This window comes from Tiliqua scincoides, chromosome 12 (assembly GCF_035046505.1).
Source record: "Tiliqua scincoides isolate rTilSci1 chromosome 12, rTilSci1.hap2, whole genome shotgun sequence".
In the NCBI taxonomy this organism is placed as follows: Eukaryota; Metazoa; Chordata; class Lepidosauria; order Squamata; family Scincidae; genus Tiliqua; species Tiliqua scincoides.
The window spans coordinates 14,773,261-14,788,287 of NC_089832.1; the positions used below are offsets into that span (position 1 = coordinate 14,773,261).

At 45.5% G+C, this 15,027-nt stretch overlaps 1 protein-coding gene across 1 annotated transcript; it reads left to right on the forward strand.

The window, feature by feature from the left end:
• The first annotated feature begins 1,238 nt into the window (after positions 1–1,238).
• On the forward strand, positions 1,239–13,091 carry CHMP1B (charged multivesicular body protein 1B). The gene is made up of 8 exons (XM_066640102.1): positions 1,239–1,545; positions 7,051–7,148; positions 8,078–8,224; positions 8,853–8,921; positions 9,006–9,113; positions 10,437–10,480; positions 11,105–11,177; positions 12,339–13,091. Exons 1-8 carry the CDS (start codon positions 1,530–1,532, stop codon positions 12,381–12,383), a joined length of 600 nt encoding a protein of 199 aa, XP_066496199.1. The 5' UTR covers positions 1,239–1,529; the 3' UTR covers positions 12,384–13,091.
• Positions 13,092–15,027: the final 1,936 nt, after the last annotated feature.

Here is a 15,027-nt window from a genome sequence, read left to right on the forward strand (position 1 = left end):
GCTTACAATTTGAACGAACTCCATAAATGGAGAATGACTTTGAGGACCTGTCCCGGCTTGATTTATGATTGCCTACTGAAGCTGGATAGCACTGCAACCAGAGGAGATAACCACACTCTGACAGCAACACCTGGTGACTGAGGATTCTGTGATCCACATAATATATCTGTAAAAAAAAAAACACCACTGGAAAACGGTGGTTTAGATTAGCCTCCCCCTGTGAACCACCTTGAATGCTGTCTAAACAGAGGAAGGAGGTATATAAATACTGAAATAAAGTAAATCAGTGTTTCTCAAGGTTTGTCTGCCATATCACTTCACACATTCATTCATTGGCATCCTTCAGTCTCTGAAGACTATGGTATCACGCTCTGGAAAGTGGTTCACCTATAAAAATTACCACTGGAAGTAACTGGTGATGACATCATCGCCAGTTACTTCTGGGTTGGGAGGCCAGATGTGATGTGACAAACACCAGTAAGGCTGCACGGAAGGACTTTTCTGAGCATAAAAAAGCATGTTTTGGAGCTCTGCCTGCCAAGCCCAGCCTCCTACCACTGTTTGTTGTGTCACACTACTGGTCTCGCTGCCAAGCGGCAGGTGTCCAGGGGTCCCATAAGTTCCACCAGGCACCACCTCAAGTGCCACTGGTTGAGAAACACTGCAGGAAAGAAAACAGCAATTAAAAACAGGATCCAAACACACCAATAAAAAAGAAAAACAAAAAAGAAACAGGAAACAATGCAACAAAACAGGGTCAAGAGTCCAATCCTAGCAGTATACTCAGAAGTAAGTTCCATTCTAGTCAATGGAGCTTACTCCCAGGGAAGTGTGGCTAAGACTGCAGCCTAAGCCTATCTACTCAGAAGTAAGCCCCATTATAGTCAATGGGGCTTACTCCCAGGAAAGTCCAGTCAGGACTGCAGGCTGAGAACCCAACCAGCAGCTGAACACTCTTAGGGTACGAAGGCCATTCATTCATATAGGAGCGCACTCGCGCATGCGCGTTTCGTTCTGCTCCGGGAGGGGAGCAGTTGCTTCGCGCATGAGCCCTTCAGTCACCAACCAGCGGAAGGGGTTGACCACTCACGCATGCGCATTTCATTCTGCTCAGGAAGGCGAGAACCGGGTTACTTCGCACATGCGCCCTTCAGTCAACCACGCGCTTCCCCCTGGCCCCGCCCACCGCCTGAGGGAGATTTGTTGTGGGGAAGACAGACGCAAGGAACGACGGTAGCCGAGAGGGTCCAAATGCGAACGGTTTAATGGGCCCGACATTTTTTTTAAATACAAACGCGCCTGACGCAGTCGGGGGCGTCCGCCCCAAACACAACAGCCGGCTAGGCCCCGCCCCTCCATCACGTGACAGGAAGACGTGGGCGGAAGAGGAAGCAGAAAGCGAGAGGAAGCCGGAAGTGATTGTCTGAAAAATAACAAGCCGGAGCGGCGCACCGTGGCCGTACCTGAGGCGGGGACGCTGCTGTCGCCTGCCGGGATCGTGAGCCTGAGGGGTCCGCGCCGCCGCTAGCATGTCCGCCATGGAGAGTATCCTCGGGGGGGCTGATGGGGAGGCCCGGCTGGGGGGGCTTGAGGGTCCCTGAGGGGCTCTGGGCAAGCCTGGGAGTGACAGCGAGAAGGCGTGGCTACGACTGTGTGGCCCCGCCCCTCTCCCTTGAGGCTCTCTCCTGAGGTGCTTCGGCTGATTGACAGTTTGTGGGCGTAGCTAGGACTGGTTGTGGCCCCGCCCCTCTCCCATCAGGCTCTCTCCTTATGTGTTTCAACTGATTGTGGGCGTGTCTAGGACTGGCTGTGGCCCCGCCCTCTACCCTGGTTCTCTCCTGAGGTGCTTCAGCTGGTTGACAGTTTGTGGGCGTGTCTAGGACTGGCTGTGGCCCCGCCCCTCTACCCTGCTTCTCTCCTGAGGTGCTTCAGCTGGTTGACAGTTTGGGGGCGTGGCTAGGACTGGCTGTGGCCCCGCCTGTCTCCCCTGGTTCTCTCCTGAGCTGCTTCAGCTGGTTGACAGTTTGTGGGTGTGGCTAGGACTGGGTGTGGCCCTGTCTCTCCTGGTTTTCTCCTGAAGTGCTTCAGCTGGTTGAGTTTGGGGGGCGTGGCCAGGACAGGGTGTGGCCCTGCCCCTCTCCCTAGGTTCTATCAGCCTTGATGCTCCCATGGTATGTGACTGCATTTGGGGAAATGTTACAGACTGTACTTTTAACAAGCTACTATGTATATTCTTTTGATAGTGGTAGGCAATGGGGCTTATTCCTGGGTAAGTGTGGGTAGGATAGTAGCCTTGGGTTGTTAAAACACTTTCTGCTTGATGATGTCACTGTCAGTCTTGACATCACTTCCGGTGGGTCCTGACAGATTCACATTATAAAAAGTGGGTCCCAGTGCTCAGTGTGTGAGAACCTTCTCCTTCTAGTTTCTTTCAAGTTATGACCACAGATTTTCTGAGCGTCTTCCACCAGCTTCTTTCAGGACTGCCCCCCCCCTTTCCTGTTGCTTGGAGTTGAACCAGACCTGGATGCATAGGCCTCAATCCCATCATAAGATCTATTGCTCTGCCTGACCTTTGATGTGAAAGCTGGTGATGAACCCTGATGTCCTCTCTTTCAGTTGCTTTTTTGCCATCTAGTGACTTTTCCTCTCTGTGCTTCTTGAAATCAGCTGCAGTCCAGGAAACTTGGACTGGGAAATGTCTGATTAGTTGGTGACGCACGTTCTATTTTGCTTTGATGTGTAAGCAGCTAGACAAACAGCCCTAACCACTCTTTGGTCTGGTCGCTGCTGGGTGTGTCCTGAGTTTTATTATGCTTTCCATACCTCTTAGTTTCAATCTCTGTTTGGGTGTGAGGAGTAACATGCTCTTGATGCGTGAGAGCTTTTATTTCTAATAAGCAAAGGTTACTCCTAACTTAGAGATTCTTAGGTGAAAAAGGTAGATGGTGGTTGTAGTCTTTAGTGGTAAATTAACCTCTGAGTGATCCCTGGGGAAGGCCGACAGGAGCCGAGGGGCATCCGGTTCGGGACTCCTCATCCCTATGGGATGAGGATGGGGAGGTTAGAGAACAAGACAAAGGCAGGGTAGGAGAAGAAATTGGGAAAGGTAGGGTGATGGGATGTGATAGACGGTTTGGCACAATGAGAGGATGCGGGGACAAAGGAGCGAATAAGCAGCCCATCCTGGGGCACTCCGTGTATAAATGCTTTTATGCGAATGCCCGAAGTCTACGAGCAAAGGTGGGAGAACTGGAATGTCTGGTGACAAGGGAAAATATTGACATAGTGGGCATAACGGAAACCTGGTGGAATGCGGAGAATCAGTGGGATACCGCAATCCCGGGCTATAAACTCTACAGGAAGGACAGGCAGGGGCGTGTTGGAGGTGGGGTGGCCCTTTATGTTAAGGAAGGGATAGAATCCAGCAAAGTAGAGATTGAAGGTGGGTCCGACTCCACCGTAGAATCTCTGTGGGTTAAATTACCAGGCTTGTGCAGCGATGTAATACTGGGGGCGTGCTATCGTCCTCCAGACCAGAAATCTGATGGGGACCTTGAAATGAGGAAACAGATCAGGGAGGTGACAAGGAGGGACAGGGTTGTAATCATGGGGGACTTCAATTATCCTCATATTGACTGGGTCAATTTGTGTTCTGGTCACGATAAGGAAACCGGATTTCTTGACGTGCTAAATGACTGTGGCTTAGAGCAGCTAGTCACGGAGCCCACCAGAGGACAGGTGACTCTGGATTTAATTTTGTGCGGTACGCAGGACCTGGTTAGAGATGTCAATGTTACAGAGCCATTGGGGAACAGTGATCATGCTGCGATCCGTTTTGACGTGCACGTTGGGGGAAGAATACCAGGCAAATCTCTAACAAAAACCCTTGACTTCCGACAGGCGGACTTCCCTCAAATGAGGAGGCTGGTTAGAAGGAGGTTGAAAGGGAGGGTAAAAAGAGTCCAGTCTCTCCAGAGTGCATGGAGGCTGCTTAAAACAACAGTAATAGAGGCCCAGCAGAGGTGTATACCGCAAAGAAAGAAGGGTTCCACTAAATCCAGGAGGGTGCCCGCATGGCTAACCAGCCAAGTTAGAGAGGCTGTGAAGGGCAAGGAAGCTTCCTTCCGTAAATGGAAGTCTTGCCCTAATGAAGAGAATAAAAAGGAACATAAACTGTGGCAAAAGAAATGTAAGAAGGTGATAGGGGAGGCCAAGCGAGACTATGAGGAACGCATGGCCAGCAACATTAAGGGGAATAATAAAAGCTTCTTCAAATATGTTAGAAGCAGGAAACCCGCCAGAGAAGCGGTTGGCCCTCTGGATGGTGAGGGAGGGAAAGGGGAGATAAAAGGAGACTTAGAGATGGCAGAGAAATTAAATGAGTTCTTTGCATCTGTCTTCACGGCAGAAGACCTCGGGCAGATACCGCTGCCCGAACGGCCCCTCCTAACCGAGGAGTTAAGTCAGATAGAGGTTAAAAGAGAAGATGTTTCAGACCTCATTGATAAATTAAAGATCAATAAGTCACCGGGCCCTGATGGCATACACCCAAGGGTTATTAAGGAATTGAAGAATGAAGTTGCAGATCTCTTGACTAAGGTATGCAACTTGTCCCTCAAAACGGCCACAGTGCCAGAAGATTGGAGGATAGCAAATGTCACGCCTATTTTTAAAAAGGGAAAGAGGGGGGACCCGGGAAACTATAGGCCGGTCAGCCTAACATCCATACCAGGTAAGATGGTGGAATGCCTCATCAAAGATAGGATCACAAAACACATAGACGAACAGGCCTTGCTGAGGGAGAGTCAGCATGGCTTCTGTAAGGGTAAGTCTTGCCTCACAAACCTTATAGAATTCTTTGAAAAGGTCAACAGGCATGTGGATGCGGGAGAACCCGTGGACATTATATATCTGGACTTTCAGAAGGCGTTTGACACGGTCCCTCACCAAAGGCTACTGAAAAAACTCCACAGTCAGGGAATTAGAGGACAGGTCCTCTCGTGGATTGAGAACTGGTTGGAGGCCAGGAAGCAGAGAGTGGGTGTCAATGGGCAATTTTCACAATGGAGAGAGGTGAAAAGCGGTGTGCCCCAAGGATCTGTCCTGGGACCGGTGCTTTTCAACCTCTTCATAAATGACCTGGAGACAGGGTTGAGCAGTGAAGTGCAGACGACACCAAACTTTTCCGAGTGGTAAAGACCAGAAGTGATTGTGAGGAGCTCCAGAAGGATCTCTCCAGACTGGCAGAATGGGCAGCAAAATGGCAGATGCGCTTCAATGTCAGTAAGTGTAAAGTCATGCACATTGGGGCAAAAAATCAAAACTTTAGATATAGGCTGATGGGTTCTGAGCTGTCTGTGACAGATCAGGAGAGAGATCTTGGGGTGGTGGTGGACAGGTCGATGAAAGTGTCGACCCAATGTGCGGTGGCAGTGAAGAAGGCCAATTCTATGCTTGGGATCATTAGGAAGGGTATTGAGAACAAAACGGCTAATATTATAATGCCGTTGTACAAATCGATGGTAAGGCCACACCTGGAGTATTGTGTCCAGTTCTGGTCGCCGCATCTCAAAAAAGACATAGTGGAAATGGAAAAGGTGCAAAAGAGAGCGACTAAGCTGATTACGGGGCTGGGGCACCTTCCTTATGAGGAAAGGCTACGGCGTTTGGGCCTCTTCAGCCTAGAAAAGAGACGCTTGAGGGGGGACATGATTGAGACATACAAAATTATGCAGGGGATGGACAGAGTGGATAGGGAGATGCTCTTTACACTCTCACATAATACCAGAACCAGGGGACATCCACTAAAATTGAGTGTTGGGAGGGTTAGGACAGACAAAAGAAAATATTTCTTTACTCAGCGCGTGGTCGGTCTGTGGAACTCCTTGCCACAGGATGTGGTGCTGGCGTCTAGCCTAGACGCCTTTAAAAGGGGATTGGACGAGTTTCTGGAGGAAAAATCCATTATGGGGTACAAGCCATGATGTGTATGCGCAACCTCCTGATTTTAGGAATGGGTTAAGTCAGAATGCCAGATGTAGGGGAGAGCACCAGGATGAGGTCTCTTGTTATCTGGTGTGCTCCCTGGGGCATTTGGTGGGCCGCTGTGAGATACAGGAAGCTGGACTAGATGGGCCTATGGCCTGATCCAGTGGGGTTGTTCTTATGTTCTTATGAGTGTGTTCAGTGGACCATGTGACATTTACTGATAGCTGTCTTAATGCTCAAGCTTTGGTAAAGTTGCTTTAGAAGAGCAGTAAATGCCTTTTAAAGTATTAAAACTTTGATTTCTCTGCCAATAATAAGTGATAATTTAGATAAAAACTAAACCCTTTGTTTACTGGGCAAAGAGGCACTTTTGTAAAAGAGTTCCCTTATAGTTAGCAGGGGAAGACCAACTGTTCTGTTCACCCCAGAAAAAGAAAAAAATCACAGAATATCTGCTAGTACCTTGAAGACAGACACACTTTAATTTGATGTAAGTTTTTGTGGACTACTGTCCACTTCATCAGATACATAAAATCTTAATCTCAGTAGTTCTATATGCGTTTTGTACATATGCACACTGTAGAAGATGGGATATCCTGCCCCATAGCTATTTGCGTTTTTTGTGAACCCCCCTCAAGTGTTGGAGGGGCAGGATAGAAATATGTAAAATAAATCCTGAAGGAGGAGGTGGAGTGTAGAAAAGCTTGGGCCATATTTATATATATATATATATAAATACAACTTAAAGATTGTTTACACACTGCCTTTTCTGAGTGGGAAGTTCTGTAAATTTTAGCATGTCAGTTGCACTTTCTTTTAATCTTCAGGCTTTTTAAGTTGTTTTCTCCCAAGCTGCTGGAAGGGAATGGGCTGTATATAGAGAGAGACTGTAGCAGAATTACGCTTGAATCTATAGTGAGTTTGTCAAGTCAGGAAAAGTGGCAGGATCTGACATCAGTGGTCATTTCTGTGATTTGCAGAGTTCATCTTCAGACTTTGTACTTGTTGGTAGTAATGTGACTTGGTGACCCATAACATCATCCTTAACTTGAATGACAGAACACCTCTTTAACCTGAAATTTGCTGCCAAAGAGCTCAACAGAAATGCCAAAAAGTGTGATAAGGAAGAAAAACTTGAGAAGGCCAAAATCAAGAAGGTAAGAAATGAAGCTACTTTGAAATCTTGTCTTATATTCCATTTCATAGTATGCAGTCTGGATGACTTTCTATTTATTTAGAAGCCCAATTGTTAATGCACAGCAAGGGTCTTGGCTTGACTATTTTTGGCCACAGTATGCTTACATTGAAGAAGAAAAAAGCTCACACTTTGATTAATGGCTTTCAGAACACGTGTGGCTGAAAGTTAATCCTCACTCTCAATTCTAAAGGAAGTTTCCTAGCTTTTTTCCCTTCCCCTAAATCAGCCATTTTCAACCATTGTGCCATGGTACACTGGTGTGCCGTGGGAGTTTGGGGGAGGGTCATTTATTAGTAGAGCCATTGGGAGATGTGAGCCCCCCACCAACAACATGGTGCGCCTTGTCAATAGTCAAAAAACTGATGGTGTGCCTTCACAATTTTAGTGCCTTGCCAGTGTGCCACGAGATGAAAAAGGTAGAAAATCATTGCCCTAAATTGATCAGCTTTAATCAACAAATACATTCCTGGCCAGAAGTTCTTTGAATTATCTATTGCATTGATCAGTTCCAACCCATATTGTATGGTTCCAGCTCAGGCAGGAATCGGAAGGTCTCCAGAAAGTCAATTCCTATAACTTGGATCGTCATGTTCCACATAATAGCAATTCATTTGTCATCTTGGATGTCTCGGTGTGCCTTGACTGCCACTTGATAAAGACTGCAAGAAACAGCCCTGCCTTGTGGCCTCTGCCAGTTTGGAGTCCTTAACGCAGTGTTGATGTGTTTCATGCCTGTTTGAGAAAACTCTGAAACTCGGAGCAATAAGTGATGGCATTCATATGCCATTATTCAGCTCAATGCCCTGCTTCTCTTGGGGAGTGCACACATCTAGACATTAAATTAACACTTGAAGCAGTTGAAAAGTTGTGTTCTGCTTTCTTTAAAAGGCAATTCAGAAAGGCAATACTGAGGTTGCAAGAATACACGCAGAGAATGCAATCCGGCAGAAGAATCAAGGAATCAACTTCTTGCGCATGAGTGCTCGTGTGGATGCCGTAGCAGCTAGAGTTCAGACAGCAGTAACAATGGGCAAGGTATGTAGCTTACCCATGTTCTAGCAAGAAATGCAAGTTGTCAGAACATTCAGATTCCACAGTGCATTTTCAAAGAGGCTTTAGACCAGGCGAATCCACCTATTTTGCTTTAAACTTTAAATATATTTTTACACTGGGTCTACCTGGATGGAGTGGTAGCTGAGGGCTTACTTTCTAGCACTGGTGCAGCCATGCCAATAGGGCATGCTCTGCATCTTGTGGTAGGGGGGCAATCATGGAGGCCTCCTCCAGGTGAGATGTTTGTTCGTTTTCCTCAGGGCTGCATTGTGGCTGTTTTGCCACTGAAAAGTTGGATAGGAGTGGGCCTTCAGTGGTTAGATAATATGCTTTGCGTTCAGAAAGTCCCAGATTCAGTCTCTAGCATTTCAAACAGACACTCTCTCCTGTCTGAATTCTTGGAGATCCATGGCCAGTTAGTGCTGACCATACTGAGTCAGATAAATTGGGGGTCCACCTCTGTGTAAGGCAGCTTCCTAGGCCCTTAAACAGAAATGCAGTTTAGTAAGAAAATATTGAACCTCCCTAGGAAGCAGCCAGCCAATTAATTCTAATAAGCCACACCATGCAATTCTGTAACTTAATTTCTGTGCCTGTCCCCTTCTTCTAGGTAACAAAATCAATGGCTGGAGTAGTTAAATCTATGGATGCAACACTGAAAAGTATGAACTTGGAAAAGGTAAAATGACCATACTCAGGTGATAAATTTTGTTTTCCCTTTTTTAAAATTTTGTGCCACCAACTTGACTCTGCTTATCTGCAGATATCTGCTTTGATGGACAAATTTGAGCAGCAGTTTGAGACCTTAGATGTTCAGACACAGCAGATGGAAGACACAATGAGCAGCACCACTACACTAACAACGCCACAGGTAAGATCCCTTAAGGCAACAGCAAAATCTTGTGAGTAGCAGCTCTGCCTAATTGCTGCTAGCTCTGCTTAATTTCTGAGTGCTAATTGCTGGCACTAGGGTGCGTTTTGGCTGTTGTGAGATAGAGCTTCAGAGGAAGAGTGCATTAGAGCAAGAGGTGCTTCTCTGCCTCCTTTAGAGAAAGCAGCAGGCTTGGAATCTTCTCTGCTTGTAAAACACTCCTGTAGTTTTCAAATGGTATTCTGGGGAATCTTGAAACTTCCTCTGGAGTTCCTCAAGAGGCTCCTCAACAAGAAGATGTGAAATGGCAGCCAGTCTTCCTCAAGATTAATGTTAATCCTTTTCCTGAGGGGCTCACAATCTAAAAAGGGACGAGATAAGAGGCCAAATGTACTCAAAATGGTGTTGTAAATAAAGTCAATTTAAAAAAGAAATGAAAAGATAAATCTTAGGTGTGCTGGTGTCGATGTTCTCTAGAGTTCTGTCCTGAGGCATGTAGATGTTAAATTCCCAGGTCTTGGAGTTTTTTTTTTTCCTTCTCAAGTAGCCTAAACCGCCAGTAGCAGCTCTTGGAAAAAGTGTTGCAGAGTATGGTGTGCTGGGTGGGGGCAGACCACCATCCTAGGCTTGGTGGGCTCTGCTTGAGAAACAAGCAAATGTTAACAAGCCCTCTTGAGAGCTCGTAAGGAATTGTGGTGGGGTGTTGGAGGTAGGCAGAAAAGAAGTTCCTGTCCCATAGCACTATAGTATGACTGCAGAGCTCTAGGGCTAGATTAGTAAGTTCCTGCTCTCTCGGCCCTGAGCAGCCATCGCTACCAGTTTCACTTGCCCAGCTGATACACACTGTTCACCAAGTTCAGAAAGGATTCAAAGCAACTGACAAATACACCACTTTTTAAAACAGCTTAAACCAGTGGTTCCCAAACTGTAGGTCTGGGCCCCACCATTGGGGCATGAACCAACTTTTGGTGGATTGTGAAACTGACAGGCCAGATTAGGCTCTGTGCATCAAGGGTTAAACAAGCTGCTACTTGGGGGTGGGGAAACACTGCTGCCCAATCACCATTATAGCCACACCCCTTGGCATTTTTAAATCAGGCAGCAGCCTGCACTGCTAAAAAGTTTGAAAACCACTGACATATACAATAAACAGAAATGTAATTGTTTGGACTTGGTTTGAGAAGCTGTGCCTCAAGAGATGAAAACTGTTTAAGTACTTTGGGAAAAATATTTGATAGTTCAAGAACTGGGGTGAGCTGTTTCATCCATTGTGCTTACTTACTGTATGCTTTGATTTGGTCCTGGTTTTTTTCCTCCTTCTAGAGTCAAGTAGATCTGCTGCTTCAAGAAATGGCAGATGAAGCTGGGTGAGTACGAGCTTCTGTCAATAAGTTTTTATGCTATCAAGAGCTGACAGTAAATGCTGATGTAGTGCTGTACAGAAAGCAGAGTAGCTTATTAAATGGTTTAATGTTGTGTATTCAGGGAAAACATGGCTGGCTGACTTGGGGTGTTGTGTGTTCTGATAACTTACAAATCAAGGCAGCATTCTTCATGCTGGAACTAACTTTTGCAGGGAGTAATTGGCAGTTCTATCAACAAAGAGAGTCTGGGGTTTACCCCTAGGTGAGCAGGGTGAACTACTTGAGATAGATATCTTGTTTTTATGACAGCTCTGTGGGTAGGTTTTAAGGCTATGTGGGAAGTTTATTTGAGCAGGATTTGCATCTTCCAGGTGTAGCCACCTCCTGGATCATGCAGGAAGAGTGGTGTACAAGGATGGTATCACCTGTTTTGGTTTGTCTTTAAGCTGGCTTGAGCAGAAGCTTGAACAACAGTCATGAAGGAGCACAATGAATGCATTGAGTTCTGAATTGCAGTAAATGTGCTGGGGCTGGGGGATAAGGTGTCTAACCATCTGCCTTCTGTTTGTGTCCGCTTATAAATAATGCTTGTCTTTAGAATCATTCTGACTTTTTCTTTTATTCTAGCCTTGACCTGAATATGGAGCTACCTCAGGGACAGACTGGCTCTGTTGGTACAAGTGTTGCCTCAACAGAACAGGTAAATGCTCATTACCTATCTTCCTGCTATGGCATACAAAGATGGCTACTGCATCTTACTGTTGAAACCTCAGAACATCTTGACTCAGCCAAACCAATGCCATTTTTTGGATCAGTGCCCCAAATATATGTCTAAGGCACCAAAATTTAAGTTTGGGCTGTGTAATTTGACCAGATTCATCTTATAGAGATGAGGCAGATTGAAAGAGATGACCTTATTGCTGCCTGTGTTCTTTTTCATGTGGTAGCAATGTGCCATTGTATACCTTCTAATGATTCTGAAAACCTGTTGTCCAGTTCAGTCTGATGTAGGCTTTGAAGCATGGATTTTTTGGGTCTAGCAGTGTTGTCTGAGTTCAGTTTCTTCATTCAGTTACTGATGTTGTAGAACAGCGGTTTTCTGCTCATCATGAGCTTGGAACTGATCTCAAATGGTGGTTTGGGAGTTGGATTTGGACCTGGAAGATCAAGGTTCAAATCCCTGTCCAACCAAGAAGCTTTCTGGGTAACCTTGGGCTGGATCTCTCAGTCTCACCTATCTCATAGGGTGGCTGTTGAGGGCAAAAGGAAGGTAGCAACTGTGTATACCACTGTGAGCTCCTTGGAGGAAGGGAGGTATAAAAATGTGAAAAATAAACCCCAATCTGCAGTATAGGATTTATGGTTGAGCCTAGTGGCTGTGAGTCCTCTTTCTGTCTGATGCTGGCCAATAAAAGTGCACTAATAATGTCCCTTCATTTCTTCAAGACCAGTCAGAAGGCTGGAGGGCATGCTGTCATGCCACTCTGCCCATTTTGAAAGTTGGAAGAAGAGAAAGAGGAGGCAAAGCAGAGTTAGGACAGGAGAAAGCTGGTCAAAGCAACCCCTTCAGCATGTCTAATGAAATCTACCTCTTTTGGACTTCTAGGCCCTGCTGTTGTGTTGAGGCCTGAGCCTCCAAATAAAATGATGGTGGCAATAGCACTGCTGTGGCCGTCTGTGGTCCAGTTTTGACTCATGACCCATTTCTCGGTTCTGATCCCAGGTCTCTCACTGAGCTTTGTGGCTGAGTGATTTGAACTTCCTTGTCTCTGCTCATACTTGCACCTTCTGACCACCATACAGTATTGGCTATCTGACTTAGTAAATATAGAATCTCTGTTTCTTGTTCCAAATTTTGCAGGACGAGCTCTCACAAAGACTGGCACGCCTTCGCGATCAAGTGTAACAAAAAGTCCGGTCTACATTCTTCTTCATACTCTTCCCAAGTGTTCTGTGTACATCATACACTGACTAGGATCTATGTCTCTAATCTCTCTGGATACTTAAATAGGGTACTAATGATCCCTCCTTTTTTGTCTTGCGCTTTCTAAAACACATTCAGCAACTCAAAGGTGGTGTGAACCCTTCAGTGTGTTTTCTAGCTCCGAACATTTTGCAGTTGACGCTTATCTCATCCAAAGACACGGACTGAAATTTCAAATCAAGTGTCATGTCAGCTCACTTAAACTAAAAGGCAAGCAGCCAATCCTGACTATGTAATTTTTTTTAAAAAACTTGTATAGCAGAGTTTTAAATTATGAGCAATGTCTCCGGTTGAATTACTGAGGTGGTGCATGCTAATCGTGTGATTGTCATGCATAATTCATTCATTTGTGTGTGTGTTGTATATGTGTGAGTATAGTTCAAGCATCAGTGGATATTTTCCATGATCTTGTAAACCCAGCATTATAAGGCTTAAATTAAAACTCACTTGGCACATCGTCCTAACTGGAAGCTCATATTGGCATCATCACTTCAGTACCAAAGGAATAAAGTATATTTTTCAATACTCTTGCCTAAATTCTCTTAAATATGATCTCACAGTTGCAATGAGATTTCAAGAACTGCTTCTGGAAGAACAAATTAAAATATCAACTTCAAAATGTCTCCTTTGCATTTGTGGCAGAATTGTATTTATTTGATCTGTTGTGAAAATAGAGAAAGGTGGGCTACTTATGTATGTTTTAAGTCCTGTAGGTTTGCTGCATGTTAATAGTCCTGTCCCCAAGGGGATCACAGTCTAAAAATGTTTTCAGGGAAACAAGGGCCCAGTGAACTCAAAATACACATGCATAAAATCAACTTAAAGGAAAGAAAGAAAGGGTTTTGCTGGTGATGATGTTAGAGAGCTGGCCAGGATGCAAATAAATGTTAACCCCCCAAGTCCTGGAAGACTCCTCCACTTCTAGGAGCAGCACCAACTGCCAATGGCAATTACACAAGCCAACACACATTTTGTTGTCTTAAAAGTAAGCTCTATTATTGGGTATATTTGGGGTTCTGATTCCAAAATGGCCCTATCATGTCTAGCTTCAGAGGTATGGCATAGCCTATACCATGGCTTCCTCACGAGGAAGCTGCTTGAACCATTCACAATCAAAGCTGTCCCATGTCTCTGAAACGAGATGTGATAGGGCAGAACTGATGCCATTTTTTGGAATCAGTGCCCCAAATTTATATAAAGCCACCATAAATTTTGAAAAAAGTTTTTCTGAGGCATAGACTTGTTCACTGTTATGGGTGTTTTCAGTACAGATGACAAGCAGTCAAGAGTTCAAATAGTATGCAGTGTGGAGGGGTGGGGGAAGCTGAAATCTTGGGGAAATTGATATGATTGAGACATACAAAATTATGCAGATAGAGAGATGTCCTTTTCCCTCTCACACCCCCCCCCCCCAATCAGGGGTCATCTACTAAAGCTGACTGTTGGGAGAGTTAGGACAGACCAAAGAATATAGTTCCTTACCCAGGATGTAATTAATCTGTGCAATTCCCTTGCCACAGGATATGGTGATGGTATCTGGCTTAGATGCCTTTGAAAGGGGATTGGAAAGATTTCTGGAAGAAAAAGTCCATCACGGGTTACAAACCATGATGGGTATGTACAACCTCCTGGTTTTAGAAGTAGGTTGCCTCAGAAGGCTAGGTGTGAGGGAATGGCAGCAGGATGCAGGTCTCTTGTGTGCTCCTTGAGGCATCTGGTGGGCCACTGAGATACAGGAAGCTGGATGAGATGGGCCTTTGACCTGATCCAGCAGAGCTTTTGTTGTGTTCTTAAAGCTAGGATGTCATTTAGCCTTCAATTCTGATTACCATTGTCCCTGCCTACTGATTCTACCCCCCCTCCAGTTTGTACATTTTTGGGGAAAAGACCATCTGCTGCCACCCTTTGAAAAAGCATCCTCCCCATCAGTCTACCTGCCCAGCGAAACTGCCTCGCCACTTTTGGAGGTTGATGCTTGTGTTTGCATGAAACCTCCTGAACACAATCTGTTGATTTTAGAAATTGTAGACTTTGTGGGGCTTCTCCTCAAACACCCTCCCCTTTTTCCTTCTGTTCTTTTAATTAACCACTCTCTGATGAAGAATTCTGTAGACTTTAAAACAGGGGTGCTCAATAGGTGGATCGCGATCTACCAGTAGATCGCGGAGTGCCGACCCCCCCCTTCAGGTGCCTCTGGGAGGAAACGCCGGGAGTAAGGCCCATTGTAGTCAATGGGGCTTACTCCCAGGTAAGTGTGGCTAGGATTGCAGCCTCACAGCCTAATCCTAGGCATGTCTACTCAGGAGTAAGTCCTGTTATACTCAGTGGGGCTCAAGGTACACCAACATACATTGTACACATAAATGTTATATGTTATGATGGCGCGAACATTGTAAAAAAAATCTCTGGTAGATCTCCAGGCCTTGCTGGGTTTTAAAGTAGCTCTTGAGCCAAAAAAGTGCGAGCACCCCTGCTTTAAAAGCTTGCTGTTTTCCCTGTTTTGACAGCTTTGGTTGGTTCTAATAAAGCACTGATAGACCATGGATTGTAGATTTCCTCTACTCTT

Coding starts and splice junctions, on each gene's coding strand:
- CHMP1B (XM_066640102.1), top strand. Junction 7,149..8,077: donor AGAAGGCCAAAATCAAGAAG/GTAAGAAATGAA, acceptor TTTCTTTAAAAG/GCAATTCAGAAAGGCAATAC. Junction 8,225..8,852: donor CAGCAGTAACAATGGGCAAG/GTATGTAGCTTA, acceptor CCCTTCTTCTAG/GTAACAAAATCAATGGCTGG.